General features: G+C 41.8%; 1 protein-coding gene across 20 annotated transcripts in view; it reads right to left on the bottom strand.

Moving 5' to 3' along the window:
- The window catches only part of BBX (BBX, HMG-box containing), a 140,935-nt gene that overhangs the window by 53,335 nt on the left and 62,584 nt on the right, over positions 1 to 25,016 (bottom strand). For all 20 annotated transcript variants that reach the window (XM_027883224.1, XM_027883225.1, XM_027883219.1 and 17 more), the window contains 2 exons: positions 7,019 to 7,189; positions 5,233 to 5,475 (listed from right to left, as the gene is read on the bottom strand). In XM_027883224.1, coding sequence (XP_027739025.1) covers positions 5,233 to 5,475; positions 7,019 to 7,180 — 405 coding nt within the window. In that variant the 5' untranslated portion in view covers positions 7,181 to 7,189. The remainder of the gene's footprint in view (positions 1 to 5,232; positions 5,476 to 7,018; positions 7,190 to 25,016) is intronic.

Below are 25,016 nucleotides of genomic sequence, written 5' to 3'. Positions count from 1 at the left end.
TTGTCCTCTGATGGAGCCACTACAGTGTTTTCCCAGATCAATAAAGAGTATGCCTTGTGGCAGGATCACCATCGCACGTGCACTGCTTGCTTTCATTTCCATCCTAACCTATGAGCTGGCACTTGCTACCTCCAGACTGTAGCACAGATAAAAACGTTTCAGTTTACAAGAAACACAGCACTGCATGAACCCGCTGTGTGAAGCCCTGTATTTATAGAAATGGCTATAAATAATAAAGATCTGCAGGGATCACTGACCCACATACACACTGTATTTTCTGAATAGGGTGTATGTATTAAATCTGCAAACTAAGGATTGCGACACCTCTCACCTCGCGCCTTTTCCCTTTCCCTCAGTTTGGTCTGGGAGCTCAGTACACCACAAAAATAGCCTGGTGGAGGGAAGAGAAAGGAAGGGGAGGGTAAGGGAAGAGGAGAAAAGGAAATACACGGCGTAGCAGCTTTGCCGTCCATTGTTAAAGCCACAGCCCACTCACAAATCACGTTTCCAGCCTGCGGAGTGAACAGCACAGTTGCTAGCGATGAGGTACATAAGCTCCTCATATCAGCAGTGCTGCTCTGAGTAATTGAATTATTCTATTGAGTAATCTGACAAGCCGACAGGACGCCCATCAAATGAGAACCAGAACGCATGCCATTTGTGAGACGAGGCTGCAATAAGCTTTTAATCAGTTTTCAACAAGAGCAATTCAAGCAAGCTGGTGTATTAATGGATTTTTTTTTTCCTCTGCAAAGCCAAGAAGTGAACATTAACTGCACTCCCTGAAGGGGAAGGGACAAACTAAACTAAGGGAGGAAAATTCATGGGAACTGTTCAGTTTCAACGCTCATGATAAAGGAAAAGAAAATTTAAAAAGTTAAACTGTGGCCAAGAAGGACTTTTATAAAATGCATACAGGGGCCTGGTCCAAATCTCAGAAAGACTTTCGTTATTGATTTTTGTGACTATTAGACCAAGGCTTAAAATGAAGAAATACATTCTGCTTGCCAGGTCATGAGAAGATAACTTAAATGAGCTACACGGTAACAAGAAAATGCCAAAGACAATAGTGCAGTTTACTGTTTTCCTCCCTTTGACCAACTGTGCCGTAAATACTAACTCAATGCAGCCAGCCTAAGCACACCTCTAAAGTCAATTAAAACAAACAAGCCACAACCAAACCAAACTAAACAAACAAAACCCAAACAAAACCACAAAAAAACCCAACCCAAACAGTAAGCACTTAACCTGGAATGCAAAGACACCTCCTTGGTTCCCACACAAGTAGCAGGGACAGACCAGCACCACTGCAGTCCCGAAATTCCAGGTAAGATAAAACCCAGGATATGTTTGTGGAATTGGTCTGATGCATCATTTCTGTTTTGTGAAAGCCTGAGGAATGTTGTGTTATGCAGTGGGATTGGTGCCACTTAAGAGCTGTGGTTAAAAAATGTGTTGTGCTTTAGTGCAACTCCCCGAGTTGCTTTCATCACCAAATAAAAAAAGATTTGCCTTCTCCAGCTGTGGCAGGAACAGGAGTTCACAAGTGGATTCCAGCTACACCTCAGGGTAGCAGTTAGCACGTGCTTAAACTTAAAATGAGCGCTTAAATCCCATCAACTGGCTATTAAATGTCACATGAATCCCAGAGATCTAACACAAAAACCCGAATCCCCAGAAAATAGAACACCCTGTTATTTACTCCTGGAGGACACAGGGTTTGCACTACACACGTGTCACCACGTGCCAGACTCCAGCCAGTAAGCCAGAACATTCGTGCCCTCCCACCCTGAGGCAGCTGCCAAAGCAGTGGCACCTCAAGGCCAGCAAGCTCACAGTCGGGCTGACTGCACCTAAGACACAGCAGGCCGAGGACTCGCAGGGTCAAGTGTTCAGCTCGACCACTGAATGGCAGAAGAAACACAGAATCAACCAGGCTGGGAAAGACACCTGAGATCACTGAGTCCAACCTGTGACCCAACACCACCATGTCAACTACACCATGGCACCAAGAACCACATCCAGTCTTTCCCTAAACACCTTCAGGGATGGTGACTCCACTACCTCCCCGGGCAGCCCATTTCAATGTCTAATCACATTTATCAGGCTGCTCCCTACAGGAAGCAATCCCAACTGCCCAGATCTTGCTGATGGAAAGACATATTTAAAATTGAAGTGTCTTCTAGCGAGGGAACAGGGTTTGAACAATAACAATCTCACTTCCCAAGGTGGCCGAATACTCCTAGTAAGTCCTGTAAGAGTTAACAAATAACACTATTCCTATTACTAAAGTAAATAAAAATGCTGGAGCGTATTTATGAGCGGCCAGATTCATTTCCCATCGGTGAAGAAAAACGCTAACAAGGGAGCAACATTTGTGGTTCCACTTGGAGTATTAATCAAGCTCCTGGGCTTATATCCTAGATCATGAAACTTCTAAAGTTAAGTTGCTCTAGGAGGTCTGCAGGATAGAAACAGAAAGCCTGGTCCTAAAGAAAACACCATCAGAAGCAAACTTAAAGCTCTGCAGGTATAGCATCAGGTCTCCAGAGTAGGTGTTGCTACAAGAGACCATAAATCACAAGACTGAGAAGAGAGGAGGTGTGGAATTAGTTTTTCCAGATAATTAAGGCACTCCAAGGTGCACACAGGTACATAACGAGATTTTCCAAAGTGTCTAAATGAACTATAGACCTGATTAGTCTCTCAGTGAGAGTCAGGGATGCCCAGTCCACTAAGAAACTTCACATAATTCTGATTGGCAAAAAGTTTGGGCGCCTTCCTATCTTCCAAAATGCTAGATCTTGCATATAGCAAGACACACGTAAGTAAATACACAAATGCCTTGACTTGCATACTGCTGAGATAGGATCACTGCTCGTAGTAAGCAGCTAAGAAACTGAAAGCTTCTTGCTTGATGCTTGATCTAACCTACCTGGCTTTGTAAGCTACAGCATCAAGCAGGAACAACGCCCTAGAGACTGCAGAACAGCAGGGGCTGTAGTCACTGCAGTAGGGATCACTTCGGTCATGCCCACCTATACCTCTGATTCAGATGCTCAGGGTACCCAAGACACACTGTGGGAACAGCAGACATGATACAAGGTCCTCTGGGAGACGTGTGTCCTGCCAGTACAATGGATAGAGACTATGCAGCGAAAACTGGAAGTCAAAGAGCACTGAAAACCTATATTTAAGTAAGAGAAGCTCACCTGCCGTATTTTAAACCTCATTGAGCTCATCATATAGGTACCAAAACAGAATATTATTGGTACAGTGGTGATTTTATGATCTTCCAAAGGCATTCACCTTCTTGATTTTTAAATAAGTTCTCCTTAGGAAAAAGAAAAACACTAACAAGGGGGTCTCACTAGACTTAACCTCTTTTTGACAGTCTCAGCAGTAACCCTAAGTACAGGCAAACCTGTGCAACCTGCTCTAGGCGAACCTGCTTGAGCAGCAGGTTAGACTAGATGATATCCAGAGGCCCCTTCCAAGCCCAACTATTCTGTGGTTCTGTCAAAACCAAGTGTTAAAATAAAATGACCAATCCACACATACAGAGTGGGTTTGTTGGTGAAGGGCCAAATATATTCAATAGCACATTACAGCTGCTAATTATTGTTGTAACATACACTGTTTAAAGAATACAAATTATACTCTATCTCTCCTCTACACATTTTTGGAACTACTTATAATGGTGTAAACTACTAAGATTTATTGTTTCCCTTTGATGTTGAATATGTAATTTGTTCTTCATGCCAAAAAAACCCATCACTACAGGAACAATGATTTCTACAACAATATGATTAATAGTTTCAGATCTGTCACTTCATACAGAAGTTCTGCAATTTTCCTTCTTAATGAACGAGTCTCCTTCAGCAAGACAAAAGGCTAAAAAAACCAGCCACAGTGTGTCTGTTTCTTCTAAAAATTATTTCTTAATTTTCATCTTTCTCTGCATCTGTACTGATTCTGCTAACTGCCCTTTCCCCATGCATTTAGAGAAGCATCATTAATTTGTAAGTGTGAATGCAGAACAAAACAGAAATGGTTGGACAAAGCTGAGACTCAAATATTTCAGATCTGTGCCACAGACGGGGAACTACAGAGGTACTACAGACCCTGCTTCAAAAGAAACCTGCCATGCAGAATGCTTTGTTTTTCCTGTGGACCTCTCCCACAAACTACTGAACAGTCAGACCTTATATACATGCATTAACACGAGCACACACCTCCAGGTCACAGGGCAGGTATGGATAATAGTTTTCCCAGTTGTTTCACAGCTATCTGCACTTCCCATAGTGTGCCAGCATTACTTGACAAATGAGAGAGATGTTTTTCCTTCTCACTGGTGCTCCATTATTTTTATTAAGATTGAATTAAAAGGTTATCCACAATCTATAATATCCTACAGGTAATTACAGGGATCTGTTTCGGGGTGATGTTATCAGCCCAAGTAACTTGCTGTGTTTCTCTCAATGTGCTATCAATCACTACAGCCTTCTTGGGGACAGCTTATCAAGAAAGCTATTTCTTAAAAAGTCTCATTTAAATTTTCAGTTGATGTAAAGATACTTGGTGAAATATGGGGATGAATCTCTTTCCCTTGCTCCCAGTTAGGGGACTCTGACTTATGTATTGCTCTCTGATTTGGGTACTGGGCTCACCACAAGCTTGCTCTAGCAGAAACTGGTTAGCAATACATAGGGAACATACTTCATGAAACACTAATAATTTTTTAATTCTTTAGTATCAAAGGTAAAAAGGGACTACATTTTTTGACTGTGCCTTTGGTTCACTTTTATTATAATAAAAGTCCACTTTTATTATAATAACAACCTGTATTACCGGGTATCAAATGAACAGCTTGAGCTAAGTATCACTAGTCAGCTGACACTGAACTGTGTGTTACTGTTTTCAATGGCCGCTATCCACCTGTTAATGCTTGTACTGCAGAAATTATCAGGTGATATCTATCACAAAGTGCATTTGTACCAATGACTACTAGAGACAGATTAGTTTGTGTACACAGACCAATTTCTTTTCATTCTGGTCCCAAGGACCAAGTGAATTAAAGCAAGAACAGTAGCTGCTCTGAGCACCATAACCCCACTCAGGAAGCTAAGGAACTCAAAGAGAAACATCCCATAGAAAACATTTAATACACAGAGAAAAAGAAGATAAATATGTAATAAATACCTTTACATCCACTATTGAGACAGAACATACCTCCTTGGCCATGTCAGTGTATTTCTGTTTTTCTTTTGGATCTAGAACAGACCACCAATCTGCCAAGATCTTGGTTGCGCCACGATTATCGAGGCGAGGGTGTTCTTTTCTCACAAGAGAGCGGTGGCGCTTGCAGAACAAGAGAAATGCATTCATTGGTCGGCGAGCTCGTTGCTCTGAGGACTCGTCATCTTCAGTCTCATCAGCATCCTGCTCTAAACCATCAGGGCCAAGGAGCGGCACCTGGCAGAACCGAAAGGGAAGGGGTATGAACTCAGTTATCCACGTTTCTCGCCAACACTCAGTGCGAATGAGGGAGAAGCACACAGATGCACACAGCTGTCTCCAAAGGCCATCTGTTTCATCCAGGAGATGCAGAGTTCTACATCAGACCTCCTCACCTGATAGTCTAAGGTTGATTCATCCTCTCTGCAAGACTTAAACTCTGACTTCCGTGCAGATTTCTAAGCTGAGGAGCTTTCTCTACTAACAGTTCTAAAGGGGCTGGAGGGAGGAGTTCATTTCTGCGCCCTTCCTACAACCTGGAAATCATCTCAGTGGGATGAGGTAAACAGAGCTACCTTGGACTTCAATTATTTGTGTTTGCAACTGCAGAGTACACAGGGAGGAAAATGCACAGGTAACAGTTTTTTCCCCATCGCCTGCCATTCATTGCTCAGCCTGTGAGCTGTGCAGCACTGCAGCCACTGCACAGCTGCCCAGTCAGAGGGCAAATCTCAACAGAATACCCTGCCAAAACATGGCTCTATCCATTTACAGGCCAGTGCACCATTGCTACGAGGGATACACCACAAAGGACTAGTTCTGACTGAATGAAACAAATTATTGCATGAGACAGAAAACCACCTCCTACCTAACAGCAACACTACTGTTTTATACCACGTTGTGAACGTGACCCATAAGGTCAACAGAAAGCACTGTCAGGGTATCAGGCTCCTCCTTATCCTTATCAAGCTCACTCTCCCACACGGCTCATGGCTCAAGGCAGTCTCCTCAGCACTGACCTCTTCATTCCTGCCTTAGGAAGGCATCAAGGAGATTAAGTTATGAATGCTACCCACGTGATGGAAACATCACATCTCCATAACCAACTCCCACTTCTTGTTACAGAGGGCAATTTTAACAGCAGATCTGTGAGGTGCCACATGGCATGGGGGGGGTCCTTATGAAAACAGGATAAGGTCAGTGTCATCGAACAATACCAAAGTACCAAGTGTCAAACGGGAGACAGATTATTTCAGCTGTGCACTCAATACTCTAGAGGATAAGCTGAATTTCACATGCAAAGATACTAAAAATCATTGACAGCTTCTTCCTTCTTTTTGCCCTTAAATCTTTGTCTTTTTCTAATCTTTAAAAAAAAAGAGCAAAAACTATTAGTTTGTTACAGCCTCAGAGTCACTAGAAGCAGATACCAAGCACAGGCCAACATCACGTCTAAAATAAACAACTAAAAAAACCACATCAAAACCCCACCTTGAGCAATCAAGATTGAGATGTGTAGCATGTTATTAAAACAACCCAGTTAAAACTCGTACAGTCTAATTCTAAAAAAATTTATCCATGATTTTAAAAGCATGATTGACAAGTCACTTTCTTGTGTCACCACTTGCCTTTATAGCTTTATGGGCACAGCATCACTTATTTTTACTGTCTGTATTTGTTCAAAAAAGAGAGCAAGATAACACAAACAAAATAAAAAACAGCTAGGGAGAATCTGACCCACCATTAACCATCTGTGGTCAAAGCATCCAGTGAAATCTACCTTATCAATATCTTCCTCTTCTTCTTCCTCTTCTTCCTCTTCAGAGAAGTCAAGGAGTTTCTTGGCAAGCAGGGGATGCCACTGAAGACACTTCCTTTTTGGTCGCTTCCCAGTTCCTTCTCCTTCTGTCGAGTGATCCTTATTCCTACTACTGCCTTTCATTACTGTGACCTGTCATGCAAAAATATTGATAAGTTCAGAACAAACTCTCAGACATAAATGACCATCCAACCAGTGAAAAATATATGAAGCACTAATGCAAGACTCCTGGAAGTTTTTTGCAAGATACTAGACAGAGATTTATTCCAATGATCAACAAAAGGATGGATGTACCTTTTCCAATCTCAACATTTCCACTTAATGCCTACATTAACTACCAACATACAACTTCAGAGCATAAAGTAAGGATGCTAACCAGTCCAGCTCTCAAATGTGCTCCTGTCTGAAGCACAGCAGAGAAGCCCTCACACTTCACTAGTCAAGTGAGAGGGAGACTCCACAGCTCTCCTGTACCTGTAACCACTGTAGCTTTTCATATTTTGCCACTGAAAATGTCAGGACATCCCTCTTTCTAGCAGTAGAACATATCACCAGCCACTCATCCATTAATCACGCATTTATATATAGCAATGTTGATACAAAATCCCATGATACTATGAGCTAGGATTTCTCCAGTGTCATTAAAGGGTGCAATAGGGAAGGAAATCTGAGTCCTTGAGAGAAATGAATTTTAAAACAAAAATCTGAAGCAAATAGCCAGAAGTAGTTATGCTGACACTTCCAAAGTACTTCACAGAAAACAAAAACCACGTGCTGATCCAAGTGCACACAGAAGATAAATCATTTTTATTTACTCATCTATCTTGTCTGCATGTGTCCTTTTCTAAAATATACCTCAGAACTACTTCTCAGTAAAAATACAAACTTAACACAACCCAACTACAAATTTAAGGGTTGACTTCAGAGATCTGCTCTGCTACCCAAATAAGGGGTAAATAAATATATAAATATATAAATATATATATAAATAAATAAACCCAGCACATCACATCCAAGTACTGAAGCCCACAGCAAGCCAGCACTGCTGGCATACAGTCTGGTCCCCCACAGCCTTCTGTTTGTACTGTGTACTATCAATGGTAATCCTGATAGGAGCATGGCTGGCTTTCCAAGAGAACAACACAAACATCTAAACAAACTGAGCCTGAAGAGCAGTTAGCCAGCCAGCTACATCTTTACAAAGTCAACAAAAATTGATGAAGTTCTCACAGGGGCTTCTCACCAGCAGAATAAAGAAGCTGGGCTAAGTCCTGGTCCCACTGGCAAAGCCAGAAGAAGCTCTGCTGCTTCTGATTCTCAGAAGGGCATGGAAAGAGGTCAAACTGCAAGACCACACTGTATTTTAGGATGCTGCTTTCTGGAAGATGCCTGGAACAACAGTGATGTTTCAGCCTAAAGCACCTGCACTTACACTTGCCTGCCCAAGCCACGGTGCCACAGCTGGGGCAAATGTCTCATGAGAACCATCTCACACAGTGAATACAGCCCACACAGCTCCAGCCATGCTCCTACATATCCCACCCATTTAGTGATCACTGTTTCTGGTTTTGGTTGACCTCTTCCAGGTGTGTTTCTTGTTGGCTCACTCACTGGCATTTTGGCAATATGCCCTTGTTTGAACCAGAAACCTGAGTAAGCAGCTGCATCCTCTGCTGACTCCAACAGTGCAGAAAGCTGAAGGACCTTCAGACACTGCTTGCTGGAAGAAACAACTGAAGCCCGAAGGAAATAGGTCCAGATATTTTAACCTACCATTTTAAAATGGCATTTTCCTGCATGTATATTAGGTTTTGCTAGCTCCTCTCCAATTGTCAGCAGATTGCGGCCCCCTCCCAGTTAAGGAGGCCCTGTAACTTCGTAGCAGCTTCCCATTAAGTTACACATGTTGTGTAACTTAATGTCACTTTTCAAGTGACATTACACATAATGTCACTTCAACCTGGAGGACATTTAAACTTTGATTTCACAGCACCCACTCCCCTGTCCATTTTCTGTAACCCACTCCTGTTGGTTACAGCAAGTATTACACAGCACTTAATCATGCCCATTTCACCTAAATCATCTTCCGAGATTTGCAAAGCAGAGACAAATACACAAACAACTTTGGCTTTAAAAATACATTAAAGTGTGGAAAATCAAGCTGCAATCCAGTATCATAAAATGCATGTTTGAAATTGGTTTTATCCCATGTAACCTCTGCCACTGCACCGTGCTCCCCATCTGTCTCTCTTCCTAAAGCGCTGGACCACCATTTGCTTTTGTTTGGGTATTTTCAGACATAAATCAACAAAGCTGAGGTAATATTCAAGCAGGAACTTCAGCTCCTGTGGGTAGCAGAGATTCGTTCAGAGATTCAGAGTTTGCTAACAGATACAGATCTACCTATTACTCTAGTCAATAAAGTATGTGGCCTATTTCTGAGCAGGATAATATGCTACAAGTACGATGGGGAGTCAGATACTCCAGCCCTTACCCCTCACTTATGTAGGTGAGCTAATCATATGGCTTCTGCCTATAATCAGTCCTAAGTAAATGAGTATTACTGGCAACCTTCTACCTTGTTAGTGAGAAACTAAATTAATGTTTGAGTGCTCCAAGATCCTCCTCAGCTCAGCTGAAATCTCAGGACTATTTCAACAACAGCATTGCCTTTAACTGGCACCTCTCTGCCTGCTGCCCTTAGAAAGATGAGCACAAGTCTTAAGTGATCCCACAGTGTATCTTTTACACATCTTCTCCATCACTCCTGAGGCCCTGCCAATGCTCTATGCTGAGTTCAGCAAGGCAGCATAGACCCTAAGCACCAGTCACCTTGCAAATACTGAAGGGTCTCTCAGTATGTTACGCCTCTTCACTACAGCCCAGCCTACAAATAATTTTCGTTTTTCAAGTGCAGGTATTGAACACTCAGTTACCCCTAAAATAAATTAACCAAAGCTCACCACACATTAGTACTAAAATAGAAATGTATGCTCAGCTTCAGGAATTCAAGGGATGTTCATTAAGTTGTTTTCTTAAATTGTGAACTGTTTTACCCTACTACTTGTCAGTCTGAAGCAGCAGTTTCACTAAAAAAAGGGGCTTTTAAGGAAGATGGGTTGTTACCATAACAGCCAAACATGTATTTAGGAGAGCCAAGACACGGAGTTAAGTCAGATCTTGGATGTTATACAAGCATCATATATTCCAGAAACATACGAAGTCTCTTTGCTTCCGCTTTGGAGTGAATCTCTGCAATGGCCAACAACAAAACCCCTACTGATCTGACCCAACTGACGGAAGGACTGAGGTCAGTCTGACTTTAAAGTTTACTTTAACTGCATGGCCTGAAGTCCCTCACCCCTTAAGTATGTCAGGCTCTATACTCTATCCTCTATGCCCTCTCCTCTTTCCTATAAAATAGGGGGTCATTCATAACATGAACACAAAATTATTTCAGCCCCTATTTTTTAATACATCTGTGTTTCCAAATCCTTTTTCCGCATTTTGGCTATTCAGATTTTCATAAGTTTTGATCTATATTTCAGAAACTTTGTTTGGTGTTCACTTTTTGCTGATGCCTTTCTCAATCAAATATAGGATTGGCATAATGGAAAATGTTCTAATTCTCTATTACATCACATGGGACTTTTCCTCTTAAAAATGGATGCCAACATAGTGCGTTGTACTTGCTTTCCTTTGGATTGCTTCATCTTCCATATTACTACCCTCCCACTTTATGGGCATTTCTGTCATAACTGTTGATATTCAGATACTCATAAAGTTATGAGAGAAGACCAAAAAAAATCCAGGCAAATGCAAAATACGGCTAACATGGATATTTCCCTTCCTTCTGACAAAATGCGGTGTAACTACTTAGACAAGACACTCTGTGGTCAAGTGAATACATGTATGATTAAATCACAGTGAAAGTTTTACTGGCATTATGTACTTATTGAATGGCAAAACATCAACGGAATCCATTTACCTGACTCTTAAGATTCTATTTATTTATCTGGGGTTTTTTTTTGCCTTGACACATTGTCAATAGCATGTTAGTTGCTCGTTTTGCATGAGAGACTGGAAACTGGCAGACAGAAGCAAGCAAAAATAGCAGCTCCTTCTCTTATTTTCAGGGATCCCCAAGTGCTGGCAAGCATCCCTACCAGCAAGGATTTGAAGAAAGAGCTGGACTTGGACCCTACAAGAACTGAAGCATGCTTGGCAATTAAAAAGCTCCAGAGAAAGTCACAGAACCAGTCATGGGCAATCTTTGCAGGACTTGGGCTTAAAAGTAGAGAAGATACACAGCATCCGAAGTGAAAAGGTTGCAATAACTGGAATTTATGAACCAAATCACAAATAAAAAAAAAAAAAAAAAGATACTTTCTTCTACAGCATCAGTAATATCATGTATCTTTTAAGGCAGATGTAACGGCCTTTAGAAGTTAGCAAGAGTAAAAATCATTAAAACCATCTAACAAGATTTTAAAACTTACTTCTCAGCTTAAGGATGACAAAAAAGGTGACAGCCACTAGAGAGAAAGTAGGAATATTTCAACAAGACAAGACAAAAAGCATGGACAGTTTTGCTTAAAATAAGCCACATATGCTTTATAACATCACCAGAGGATACCCGTCAAGGCTGACATTCATGATGCACTGACAGCAAGAGACACCTCCAGGGTGACATTCTACACCTACTTTTGTGCAGATACAGACCAAACATTACAGAAATATTACATGAGTAAAAAAAAAGATAAAGGTGTTTTGGTGGGTTTTTTTGTTTGTTTGATTTTTTTTTTTTTTTTTAATTCTGGCTGTCTTATTTCCTTTCTGGTCCTGGAAACATTAATCAAAGAATCACAGTTTTTTTAGATGTCTTATAAATATGTATACCTAACAGAGCTTTGGAAGAAAAAAAAAATTAAGATTTCTTAAGAAAAGAGCTGAATGGTGGAAGAGGGGGAGCAGGGGAGAAGACTGATTGCTTAGCTTTTTACTGCATATGTTTCTATTTCAATTACACACTGTATGCAAGTCTTCATTTATTAACTGTTCATTAACAACAAGTGTTTGATTACATTTGGTAGCATTAAGTTTTGTTTTCCTCCCAGCTTACTCTGTTATTTATAAAATCTTATATACACAGGTGACCTACTTCTGCAGTACTAATTTTGGGACCATCTCACTCCACTGTTGATCTGTCACTGAAAATGCTGCTTGTGATGAACAAGGTGTGCTCACCAGGCATTCCCCAAACTACATCCACAAACACCAAAATCCTTATAAAGGTCTTTAAAAACAACGAAGCACTGAAGGGCACATGTAATACAGGCTAGAAAGAAATCCAAGACCTGCAAAAGCAGAATCCCAGAGATGTGAACTGTGACTGTGGTATAAGCCCTGTTGGAAGGTTCTCCATGGAACACCATCTGAACTTCAGCAACACTCGTCTTATTTCCATGAAGACAGGGGAAATGAATTTCTGCTTTCCTGTTACCTTAAAATCACATTTCCTGGAGCCCAGTTGGGCCCTCGGCTGACTCAGTGAAGATGAGTGGTACAAAGGAGCAAAGGGAGAGTTCCAAGTGGATTTCCCACACTTTCTGCTCTGTTTTACACTATCTAAATTCTCTACTACTTCATAAAAACAAATACCAAAGAGAGAACAGAGGACTGAACTATGACACTAACAGCTTGGTGTTGTGGGGGCTACTGAGTCAGCGACCTGAGCTTTTTCAACAAAGGAGCAGGAGATTAGGAAATGAGTTCGTGTTCTCGCAGGTCTACTGAACTGAAGAGGTATTTGAATTTTCAAATAAAAATAAAAGGAGATTGCTGGCTGTGAAATACACCTACCCAAACAGAGAAAGTGTTTTATTAAAAAATAAATGTCTTTTAGCTCTGGAATAACCAAACCAGAATATTTCTATAATGTATGACAAAAACTAGTTGTCACTAATTGCTGACCAGTCAGTGAAAATACTCTTTATTGTTTCACAGCAGAAAGTCATTAATGAGCTTTCTAATTTTCGGAGATGTGATGGTTTAATGGGGGACATGCTGAGACTCAATGGGGTCCTGTTTGCTAGCGGAGGTTTGGGATAGACTGTCAGCACAAGAAACACTTAGCAACACAGCCACAAGTCTTAGTTAATTTTTAATGACACACTCTTTCATCTTCATAAAAGATTTTAAACTGTTCCTTATTCTCAAACTCAGATCTGAGCTGCTTGCCTGCTTTATTCTCTAATCCATAAAATTAAACTCCACCATCGAACAATATCAACAGCACGTTTTTTTTCATTTTGGGTGGTTTTTTTTTTTTAAGTGTCCCTTTCATACCTACCAAAAAGGAATAAAAGCAACACATAACACAAGTCAATAGAGTTTCAACTTCACCTCTGCTGTTTCTCTGTTCATTTACACATGCACAAGAAATAAGATATTCTTTGGTATTTTTTTTTTAATGCAAATAAATCAACCAGGTTTTGTCTAGTATGAAACTTTATGTTGAACAACTGTACTCAGTGTTAGCGTGGTATCAGGATGGTTTAAAATAAAAAAAAAAAAAAAAAAAGGGAGGGGGGACAAATTTTTTACTAGTGTTCACTTTTTTATATGCATATCATTTAGGTTTGCTTTTGTTTAATACTGTCATAGTTAATACTGCAGAGCTATCAGTTAGAACGGCTGTAAGGGCATTTCAAATGCTAGCTCACTCCAAGTCTGCTTTTAGAATGGAAACCACAGAGATAGCAAGTGCACAGGATGGCACAAGGAAAGCTCACACTCAACAGGGAAACCTCATGTGTTCAATACACAAAAAACCCTCGCCTAATCTGTGAAAGGAATACTCTGCCCAGATGTGTCGCCATTCCAGAAAACTGTGTTTTAAAAGTTACTAAATGAACGTGAATGTTCCCATGAGACTTGAGCATAAAAGCAGGAAAGCTTGAGAAGTCATGAGGAGATATGTAATCTACTGCAAAACCTTTTCACGATGACCAATTTTAATAACGATTTCTTGATTTTCTTTCTAGTTATCTTTTTTCCTTTCTTCATTTATAGAAGACAACATGAAGAAATACATTAAAATAGTATTTTAATTTGTAGGGAATTCTTCAGGGTTTAGGGACATCCTTAATAAAACAAGGGAAAGACAGGTAAACCCTGCCCACTACCAAATTGTCCTCAAAAGACACATTCACAAACTGGATCTTATCATTACAGTGCATGACTGACACAGAAACTAAAAAAAACACACACAAAAAACCAAACCCAAACAAACCCCAAACAAACAAACAAACAAACAACCCCCCAAAAAACCCAAAACACCACCCCCACCCCCACCCCCCAAATCTCAGTAAATATCTTGACTATCTATTGGGTTTTCCTTATGCCCCTGCCAGAGAACAAACCCGCTTTCGTGACTTTACTCAGCCATGCCAGTATTTCAACCAACACTCTGCCAGAAATTGGGTATGTGACCCAACTTGGAAGGGCTACGTTATCTCCTGGAAAACCAAGTCAAGAGTGCATTATGGTTTGTCTGCCGGCAAGTATTTGCTGTGAGCAGCATCTTAAATCAGTGCTGGAAGGTACCAACTACCACGATTGCAAAAATCGGCTCCTGGACCTGCAAAAATAGCCTTTACAAAGTGAGAAATGGTTTAGGAAGTTGTGTCAAGCTTTTAGTTTCTACTATGCTTTCTCCTAGATAGACCTAATCTCTCAAAAAAAATCAGGACTTCATACACTCATTATTAATTTAAAAAAAATAAAGTGACCAAACTTTCCAAATGGACTTGCTGAGGCCAGGCACAACAGGTTTGGCTCTATTTTGGGGCAAGCTTTTAATGAAACTTGTAGATTAAATGGCACGCCACCAACCCCACAGGAAATGTTTGCCCTCTTTGGGCAATGCAGTCTCTGTTGGGCAGAAACATATCACTTCCACATCAAAACAAAACAGTGAGTCCACTCAGAAACAACACACATACACAACCCAAACACCTACTCAGCGAGTATTAAGGTGAGCATTAAGTTCAGAAAAGGAGGGGGTACAGGAAACACACCTGCAATTCGGGAGCAGGAGGAAGCCCAGGTCAGGGCAAATGAGGAGGAAGAGGAGGTGGCATCAAAAAACATTGTTGCTACTCAGTGTCAACAGTGAGCCATGCCCGGGCTGTGGCAAAACAGCTGGTACCTGCACCAGGGCACTGGTACCCAGGCAGGATAAAGGGGGGCTGAAAAGGAGAGCCTGGGGTGCTGGAGCCAGCATCTGTGCTATGGCAGGGCAGCCAGGGAGGTGTGGATGGCAAGGGGCTGTGGGGCAGCCGGGGCAGGGCAACCTCCCAGCCTGCTGCCCCTCGGGCTGGCAGAGCCTGGGGCACAGCAAGGGAGTACAGGTGTGTGCCCAGTGGCTGGTGCTGCTCCCGGGGCACAGGGGGTACAGGTCCCACTGTCTGACCAGGCATCGCTCCCATCTCACTAACCTGTGGGCGAGGGGCTGGGCATGTTGGCCGTCTTAGGGCTCCTGCACCAAAGCACCAGCTCTGCAGTCACATAAAGCCACCACTCAGTGTTTCAGAAGGAGAGAAAGGGCAGTAAATACCTACTGTGCTAAGAGGAAAAGCCATGAATTTGGCAGCTCTGTCGAGCGATGCCCTCACAGGAGCCCTTCACGTGCCTAGAGGAAAGCCAAGGGGGAGACTTCCCCAGAGCAAGCTCTCTGCACGCTCCATGCTGGAGGACAGGGAGGATGCAGAGCAGAATCGAGACTGGGCAGCAGGTAAAGGGGCTGGAGATGATATGATTGCTTCCAAACTAGCTCCGGCCCCTGGCAGCCCAGAGGGTTCCAAACCAGTAGCCCTAGGGTGGGAGTAGGTTTAGGCAGGGAAGCTTGCACCTAAGGGTCACCCTTTTAAAAGCAAACTTAAAAACACATCCCCAACAAGAAGCACACACCACAGAAATAAAACACCAGCCAATACACCTAAATGGTCTGTGTGCAATTTCGTCTGTGAAGTGACGTGCTGGGGCAGATTAAGGGGAAAGCTGCTCATCTCCCTTGTGCTGAACTGTGCAACTTTGATGGAAGAGTCTGCCTGGCAGAAACAGGTCTGGGGGTGTAAATCACTAACATCTTTATTCAAACAGAAACATTAATGTCTCCAGACAGGAGCCTACAGAATCACTCGGAAAAAAAGCAGTTGAATGAAGACACAGGTTTTAACTAAACCAGGCCTTTTATTTGCCTTGAATTTAACTTACAGTAGGACATTTGCTATTGCAGGATTCATTTCAGCCTTCAGCAGCTACAGAGGCAGAAACAACAAAACCAAAAACACAGCAAGTCACAGGCTACAGCTACACTTACTTCACCAAATAGGACTCCAGTGACTCCTCTAGCCAAAATTTCTGGGTCGTAATGTGCAGAAGACAAGCGTTTGTTAGGGTGAGAGCTGCCTTTCTGGACACCAGGTGCCAACCACACCACATGCCAAATGACCACCACAGCAGGTCTGCCCACAGCTTTGTGCATCTCCAGGAAAAATCCACCTGGATTATCAGCCTAGTGTTTTTGTTTTCCTGGAGCCCCTGGAGAGCAGGCTGAGGAGTTTCCTTGCTACACGGTCTGTGCAGCACTAACACAAAGGAGCCACACACTGGGAGCAGGGCAAAGCCCCCTGCACACACAGGTGAGGTCACTCACTCAGGGGACGGACACACTGGGGCCTCTGCACTACCAAACCTGTCTCTGCTCCAAGGTGAAGGAGATGTAACCCACACAGCCTGAAAACTCTGACATCCTTTTGCTTCAAAGCACATCTCCTTTAGCTTCTACATCTGCTGCCACAACAGGAGAGAGCGCCAAGAAACCTGGGAAGGCGAGGAGAATAAGATGCCTGAAATTCAAAACACAGAGGAGGCAGAGCCCAACCTACTTCACCATGCTTCCTCCCACTGAGACAGGGAAAATGACAACACCAGCTACAAAAGCCCTCTGCTGACACCAGAGCAATTTATCAACAGAGCACTCTTCCTTACCAAACACAGGGTAGACTGTGAAATGCAACCACCTCTCAGACAGGAGACAAGTGCTTGTCTGCAGAGCATCACAGACCACTGCAGCAGCACAATCCAAAAAAAACACACCGACTTTCAGAAAGTTAGAGATGAGAAAGCACACCCTGAAAAATTTGCTTTGTGCTCCTGTGTGAGCTAGACTACCTGAGCTTGCAGGGAACAGTTTTTCTACAAAGACAGCTGCCAAGTCCTGCTTTTTTGCTATTATTTTAATGTCACAAAAGGAAAATCTTTGTGATGTGTCAACAGGATCACCAGGAGTTCCCTCTATCTTTTGCAAGTCACTAAACAGTTAATCTCAGTATAAAGAGCCCTAGAGCTGGTGAGCTCACAGGTGAGATGGCCACAGGAAATGCTTAATGTTCAGTGCATGGGCACTCCCATCAGATCATTCCCAGGAGGGCATCTGCACTTCAGCAACAGCTTCCTCACTGAAAGGTCTATTGGGTAAGAACTCAAATTGAAATTGTATGTGAACAAGGATGGCCCAGAGTTCTGCTCACAGCCTTCAGAGGATGAGATCCTCTGAATGGGGAAAAAAAAAAAAAGAAAAGAAAAAAAATCAATGTTCTTGACTTGCCACTCCCAAAACTCCATTTTTATCTTTGATTAGTAGGCAGTAGGCTACTAATTAGTAGACTGCTGTAGGGTCTAGTCATGGCAGAAACACAGCTGAGTGCTTTTGCATAGCGCAGAGCAGCACAAAAGAGATGTTCCTGCAGCAGACATCGCAGGGTGAGCACAGCTGAATGGGAAAATTGTTCAGCTCTCCTTTTCACCTCTTGTTGATTGTGTCCTGGCGAGTTCTGCAGAGCTGGACAATGCAGCTGTGTCCATCGCTACTGTACTCCATTCTAAGATTTACCACGTGCATAACGAAGCTTTCATAATAAAATTCACTTATAATTACTACCAGTGTCAGGGGAACCATATACAGCTGTATGAGCAAATGAAAGAACTACTCCCTTAATACATATTTAATAGGCCATAAAATATCCTTGCACAACCCAGTATTATACTTCGTTTCCTTCTGCCCTTTGCAACTCAAGTGCAATAGGCCACAACAGTTTGCCTAAACATCCCCTCAAACAGCTACTACCCACTACTCCTATGGAAGATCCACCAAATTAATGGCTACAGACAGTATTTACTCAGCTTTGCACATCTTCAGTATAAAACTCATTAATCACGGTAACATGACGCTTACGTATCTCAGAAACAACAATAAGAAAGGTACACAAAAATTTCAAATAAAATGGCCTTGTGCAGTGTTCACTAACAGAAACTGACTTGATAACAAACTCCTAGCTACTAAAACATTTTCTGTAGAATCAAATTGTCACAATCATCTCCCATCCTCTCCCCCTACCAAGAGATAAAGAGTTTAAAGCCAAGAACTAGTGCAAAGTGAACCCCTGGGGGTCTGTTCCCTGTCTGAACCCTTCCCTACCAGACTCTTAATTTCCAAGCTATTGACCATATTAAAGCAGCAAAAATTTTCCAAAATATATTGTAACTCAAACCAGGATAACCAAAAGGGTAAACAAAATGCCAAGGCGGAGCAAAATGTTGCTAAAAAACAAAACAAAACAACAACAACAACAAAAACAAACAAAAAAACCACACAAAAACAAACCAAAAAAACCACAAACAAACAAACAAACCAACCAACCCCCAAAAAACCCACCAAAAATAAAAAGGCTATAAATCTCTTCTCCCAAGAAACAAGATGGCCTCAAGATGCATCAAGGGAGATTTGGATCAGATAGAAGAAAATATTTTCCCACCAGAAGGGTAGCTAAGCATAGGGACAGGCTGTCAAGGGATCTGGTTGAGTCACCATCCCAGGAGGTCTTTTTAAAGACATGCAGATATGGCACTTAGGGACATGGTTTGGGGGTGCACTTGGCAAGTGCAATGTCAAAATGGTTGGACTCAATGATCTTCCATGTCTTTTCCAACCTAAACGAAGTGGAAGCCAAACTACATTGCACACACTTATCAGTTACGAATCTTCTTTCTAAAGGTAGCATTTTAAGCATCAGGAATGGGTTTTTAATGCAGACTAGATTCCTTAGTGCAGTGGTTTAATTTGATCACAGAAGGAGACACAGCTAAATGAACTTTAATTGTGTTTTTGGAACCACTGCCCTCTCTCAGAACTACATAGATCTGCATAAAAACCTTTGGTCTATCAAAATTTGTAATGATTTTGAAAGCAGATTTACTATCTCAATACACAATTTTCAAGTGCCATCTAGTGGTTATTTTCTTTTTTATTACAATTTGGTATTTAAAGGAAACTCCGTGTTTTTAAAATTTTTCAAAACTTTCTTCTATTATTATTGTTTTATTTTGCAACTCTTGACCGTGCAATGGTAAGTAGAAGCTTAAATTAAACCTAAGTTTAAGCATTTTGTTTAATTGAATTTGGGCCAGAAAACAGCTGATTTCAAGACTAAGGAATTAAAAGAAAAACGGGGAAAAAAATTATCCATCTTATCCAGAGAAACAAAACAAGGTTTAAATGTCAGTTCACTATTTAGAGGTTTTTCAGTACAACTTAATGACTTCTTATCATGAGAAAATTCTGTCTCATTAAAAGTCTATAAATAATTAGGGCCTCAACTGAACATAATGAGAAAATCCTGGAGAATAAAGCACATTCTAAACATTCCTCACACGGAATAAACCCCCAAACCAAAGTGCCATATCAAGAGGTTTCTGTTTTACACTCATCCCAACCTGTGATCTTATGCAGGCCCAAAACTTTGATACTCAGCTAGGTTTTGTCACTTAACATGTTAGGTTCATAATGGGAACATTTACTTCCTGTCTATATCCTCTTATTCCAAGTATAAGGAATTGGGCTCACACTAGATATCCCCAAAAACGGCCACATGTGCATATGCAACAGTGTGCCCAAGAAGGCATCAAACCTGCAGTCCATACCATGCAGACAACCTGTGTGAAACATGCAGAGCATATCAAATCCTGAATTTAATGTGCATGGAAAGACATATATGTGCTTCCAGCTCCATCTGGAAATTACCAGACACAAATATGGAAGTCTGTGCCTGGTAACCAACCAACCAATGAAAATACCTGGGCTTCCTTACAATGAATCTCTGAGAGCCTAAAAGGAAGATGGTTCTATTTCTATAACATACTTTCAGAGAGCTACAGTAATATGCATATAATTCTGTGCCTATCTACGCCTATAGAAAAGTATTAGAACACAGAATCTGAGACAGAGCCAAAGTTAAGAACACACCATTACCAAACATCATCTTTAGTATTTTTCTACTGAAAGACTTGTTAGCTACCTTGCTCTGGCAGAATCACATTCTCTGGGGGAAAAAAAGTTATAAAAGTGTTTAGCTCTTATTCATTCTGGCTTGATTTCAAAGCACTTTAATAAAGGTGGGAGCATTGCTATCTTCCTAATATTTGCAGCTAGGAAAGAGTCTGAGAGAGGTGAAAAATCTTGAAAAAAAAGTCAGACAAATTCAAGGTCAAACTGGTGAAGTGAGCTTGTAACTCTGATACCAGCCCCGGCTCCCTTCTGCTGTCTCTCCCTTCCAGAAAGTGAAGAAACATAGAAGAAAACTTCCACATTTAGCAATCTTTTTGTGTGCTTGCCACATGGGTAATCAGAGAGACATTACACATGCCCAGCGAGGCACACTTAAGATCCACCTCCATTAGGCCTCCACGGAGCTGCAGAACTCGGACGATGAATTGGAAGTGCAGCACATTGTCCCTGTGCAGCCCATGCTGCTGCCCATGCCCCAAACAGCCCGTGCCATCCCCTCCCAGGGGTGAGCGTCCCATGTGTGGCACAGCCTCATCCAGCTGGATGCATCATCCCACCAGGACACCGGCAGCAAGGAGTTTGCTGGGCAACCTGAACTGCTTGTGCCGACAAAACACTGCAGTGGACAAACCCGTAAGCACCTCATTTTAGACCTGAGCGCTGTCTCCCATTAGTAACGCATTTAAGCCCTTAAACACACCATGGAACCTGCCTATCTGATCTGGAGTTTATCTAACATCCTCAGTGTAATAATCCATGTACAGGTCCTGGGAACCCTAGAGGATAGTGAAACTACCTCTGGGTGATTATACAAAAAGCAATGCAAAGATCTGGAGATGCAGGAAATCACAAAGCTGCCCCTGAACACAAGAACAGGGCATACACAATGCCAGAAAGAGTAAAAAAATTACATAACACACAGATAAGAGAAAATAAACAATGTTACTAAAAAAATTCCTCAGAAGGTAGAATGTTATCTTATTCCACATATAGCCTCAATAAGGCAGCCTCAGCTACTCAGAACATTAAACTCCCCTTTAAACACCTATTGAAATAATAAATGTAATTTAAAGTCCCACAGTTCCATTAGCTCATTGCCTAAATTGTTGCACTCAACTATTCAGGTAATCCATTAAAAAGGAAGGGACGTTTGGCCTACGTGGCTGCAAGTTCTTTTTAGGATAAGAGTATTTTGCGTATTCCCTCAGATGTGCCCCCTCTAAGAGCCCATATATTAAAATGATCTCAGCCAGGTTAGCAAAGCAGTTCCCCCAGAAAGCCACACAACACCAAGCCTAAGTCTATTGCTTTTTTTGCAGGTGACATGTAAGCAAAAATTCTGCATGGAAATTTGAAGTACTTCATTCGATGGAAAAGGTCTGAAGGTCAAACACACACAGCTTACAAAATTGAGAGAAAAAATTTTACTTTCATAACATACTTTTAAAAATTGCTTTAATTGAGAACTATATATACACACCAGCATGAGTTAGAAAATCCTGTATAATGGCAAACAATGTCCATAAGTGTGTAACTAAGAGACTCATCTTTCACAGATGGCAATTCACTGTAGCATTATAGCCACATTCTCCTGAAGCCCAATGGATGCTGAGCATGAAAGATTTCAAATTCCTGGAAGAAAACAAGCTACCCAAAAAATCTGTTCATTGCCAGGGTAGCTTTATGGCGTAAGACATTTCAGAGTTTTTCATTAACAACCTCTCTCCCAAACAAGCTTCGAACTAAGCCACCGAAAGTAAGCAGGGCTGTAGACAATGCTCCCATTCTCAAGCCATATGCATGCTCACTAACATTGCAAAAATGCATCACCACCTCGAGTTCTGCTGAACATAACAGTCCCTTTTAAGAAGAAAGAGACTTGGCTTATTTCTAATTCATGGAAAGACAATCACATGATTCAGCAATGTCCACTTCAAAAGATCCAAAGCTAAAAATGTGACATGAGCTGCATGTGAAGGATTTTTGGCAAATATTTTTGCTTCATTCCCCTTAAAACTAGTCAATAAAATTATTAATTTTCATGCACTTACAAACCATTATATCATGGAAAGGGAAATATTAAATACAAAATTCATAGCACCTGGGGGTCTCTAGTCCCGCTCAAGACAGGACTAGCTTCAGAGCGGGATCACACTGCTCAGGAGCCTGCCCAGGGATCAAGAACCTACCACCTCTTCTGGCACCTGCTCAACCACTCTCACACTGGAGGAAATTTTTCCTTATGCTAAAACTGAATTTCCCCAGCTGCACCTAGTGACTGTCACCTCCTCCCTATCCTTTCACTAAGCACTGCTAAGAGGAGTCTAGCTCCCTCTGCTTCATAACTGTCCTACAGACAGTTGGAGTCGACTGGAGCCTCTCTGCAGCCTTATCAGTTAAAACACAACCAGCTCTCACAGCCTCTCCTGGCATGTCATGTGATCCAAACCGAGCCACTCCAACGGTCCTCACCTGTGCTCCCTCCAGTCTCCCTGCACAGGTGTTCAGTCTCAGAGGTGCACAGCAGGAAAACCCTTCTCTCAACCTGCTGCCTACACTCCTGCTCGCACAGTCCAGCCAAAAGTTTGCTTTTGTGGCTATAAGGTCTTGCTGCCAAGGTCTATAAACTTACTGCCCATCAGGATCACCAGGTCTTCTCTGCAAAGCTGTTTTCTGCCCTTTTATTTGTTAATCCTCTCGGGTTCCTGTTAGCCCCCTCCAACTTTCTCAAGTCCTTTTGAAAGGCAGCTCCTGTATATCCAGTACTTCACTAGTTTGGTGTAACCTTTGATTTGCTGAGGGTACACTCCAACCAGTCATTTGTATCATTAATGAAAATATTAAACACTAGCATCAGTATCAGTCCCCAAGAAATACCACCAGTAACTCTCTGTCAGTTCAGTGATGAACCACTGGCTCAGACAATTTTTCAAACACTGTGCAATCTATCTCACAATCCAGCCAGTTGGAATTCAGTTGGGCTCCAGGGATGCTACATGAAGTGTCAAAAGCCTTGGTATCATCAAAGTAAACAAAGTCCTCTGCTCTCCCCTTGTCCACAGCATTTTGTTTCCATCACTTCTTCACAGTGAGGAACAATTTGCCCATGTTTGGCTGTTCCATGTCCCCTTCTTGCCCTTCATGTGCCTAGAAATGACTGCCATGAGGACCAGTGCTGCAGTCCTACCAATGACTGAGCTGAGGTCAGCCAGCCCGCTGTCTCCTAGGTAGAGAGCTTTAGAGCACAAGTAAACACCTCAGGGTCTGATTTATTCTGCCTGCATGATCCATGAGAATGATGACACTATTTCATTTGACCTGTGGTAACCTGAGATTACAACCATGCTACCATATTTGCCAGCAAATCCAAATGCAGAAGAGCTGGAAATACTGGTATCTGGAGAACAGGTACCACAGCTTGTTTTTCTCAACCCCTCCTGTTTTCTTTCAGGAAGCTACCCAATACTACAAACCCAAGTTTGCAAGCCCCTCTTCCCCACTTAAAAAAATAATTTAAAAATCCATGATATTTAAAAATTACATGGTATTTTCATTGTGTTTGGAAATGTGAGTCCAAGCTTTCCTTCATATTCTAATTTTTTAAGAACCTTGTTTTTCAGTAGGGGGAAGAACATGAAGTCACAGTGATTCTGAGGCAAGCCCTAAAAAACCTCCAGTGAGCAAGACAGCAATAGTAAGCGAGTTTCCTTGTCAAGTAATGTGTGCCATTTAAGAATATAAGAGCACGCGGCATCTAACGAAAAAAATCTAAAATCCAGATGCTTGATACTCTCAGGGGTCTGTGGCAGACAGGTCGGTTGAGAAGTCTGTTATTCTAGGCTCAACAGTCCAAATACAAACAAGGCTTCCCTGAAAGTTCAGGTCAGGTCCATGATGAGCTGGTAAGCAACTGGACAGACAACCCCACGTGATTTGCTCACAAAAACTTGTTGAAAACAGTGAAGATGCCCAAGAACTTTGGTAAGCTTGAACAGGACTTTCTGATTCAAATTTTAAAATAACTTACTCAGTTTGCCACAGTTTGCAGGCCTTTTAAATACTCTAGAACTGCTATAGGATGCATTAATTTGGCAGCAATCTCTGGGATACATGGGTCTTTCAAAAGCCTTAAGTGTTGACACAAAGGATCTCATTGCAAGAGACTGGTCAGCCCACTGAAGAATCAAACACTTAAAAGCAGCTGAGACAGTTCCTTCTATGAGTAGTCCAGGTTTGCACTGAAATCTCCACAGGAAGCAGGCGAAGGTTTTTCTTTTCTTTTTAAAGAGATTTTAAGTGGAGGGGTACTTTGGAACACAAAAAACCCTCCCAAAACACGGCTGTGGATCCTTGCTTATTAAATGTTGGGCTCTTAATGAAGCCCTCTCAGAATGGTGAATTTCATGGGTATGTGAACCCAAACACATTCCGTTCATTAAGCAGTAACTCAGAAACCTCCATCTCTGAAATACTGAGTGGTCCTTTGTCTTTATCTTCTGATGCCCATTCACAATGCAATGCAACTCACAAAGCTGGACCCTTTATATC

Source organism: Empidonax traillii, unplaced genomic scaffold (assembly GCF_003031625.1).
Source record: "Empidonax traillii isolate 1590-97213 ecotype Southwest subspecies unplaced genomic scaffold, ASM303162v1 scaffold121:size1714817, whole genome shotgun sequence".
Classification (NCBI taxonomy): domain Eukaryota; kingdom Metazoa; phylum Chordata; class Aves; order Passeriformes; family Tyrannidae; genus Empidonax; species Empidonax traillii.
The sequence above is the reverse complement of the archived record's forward strand: the minus strand, read 5'-3'. Positions and strand labels throughout refer to the sequence as shown.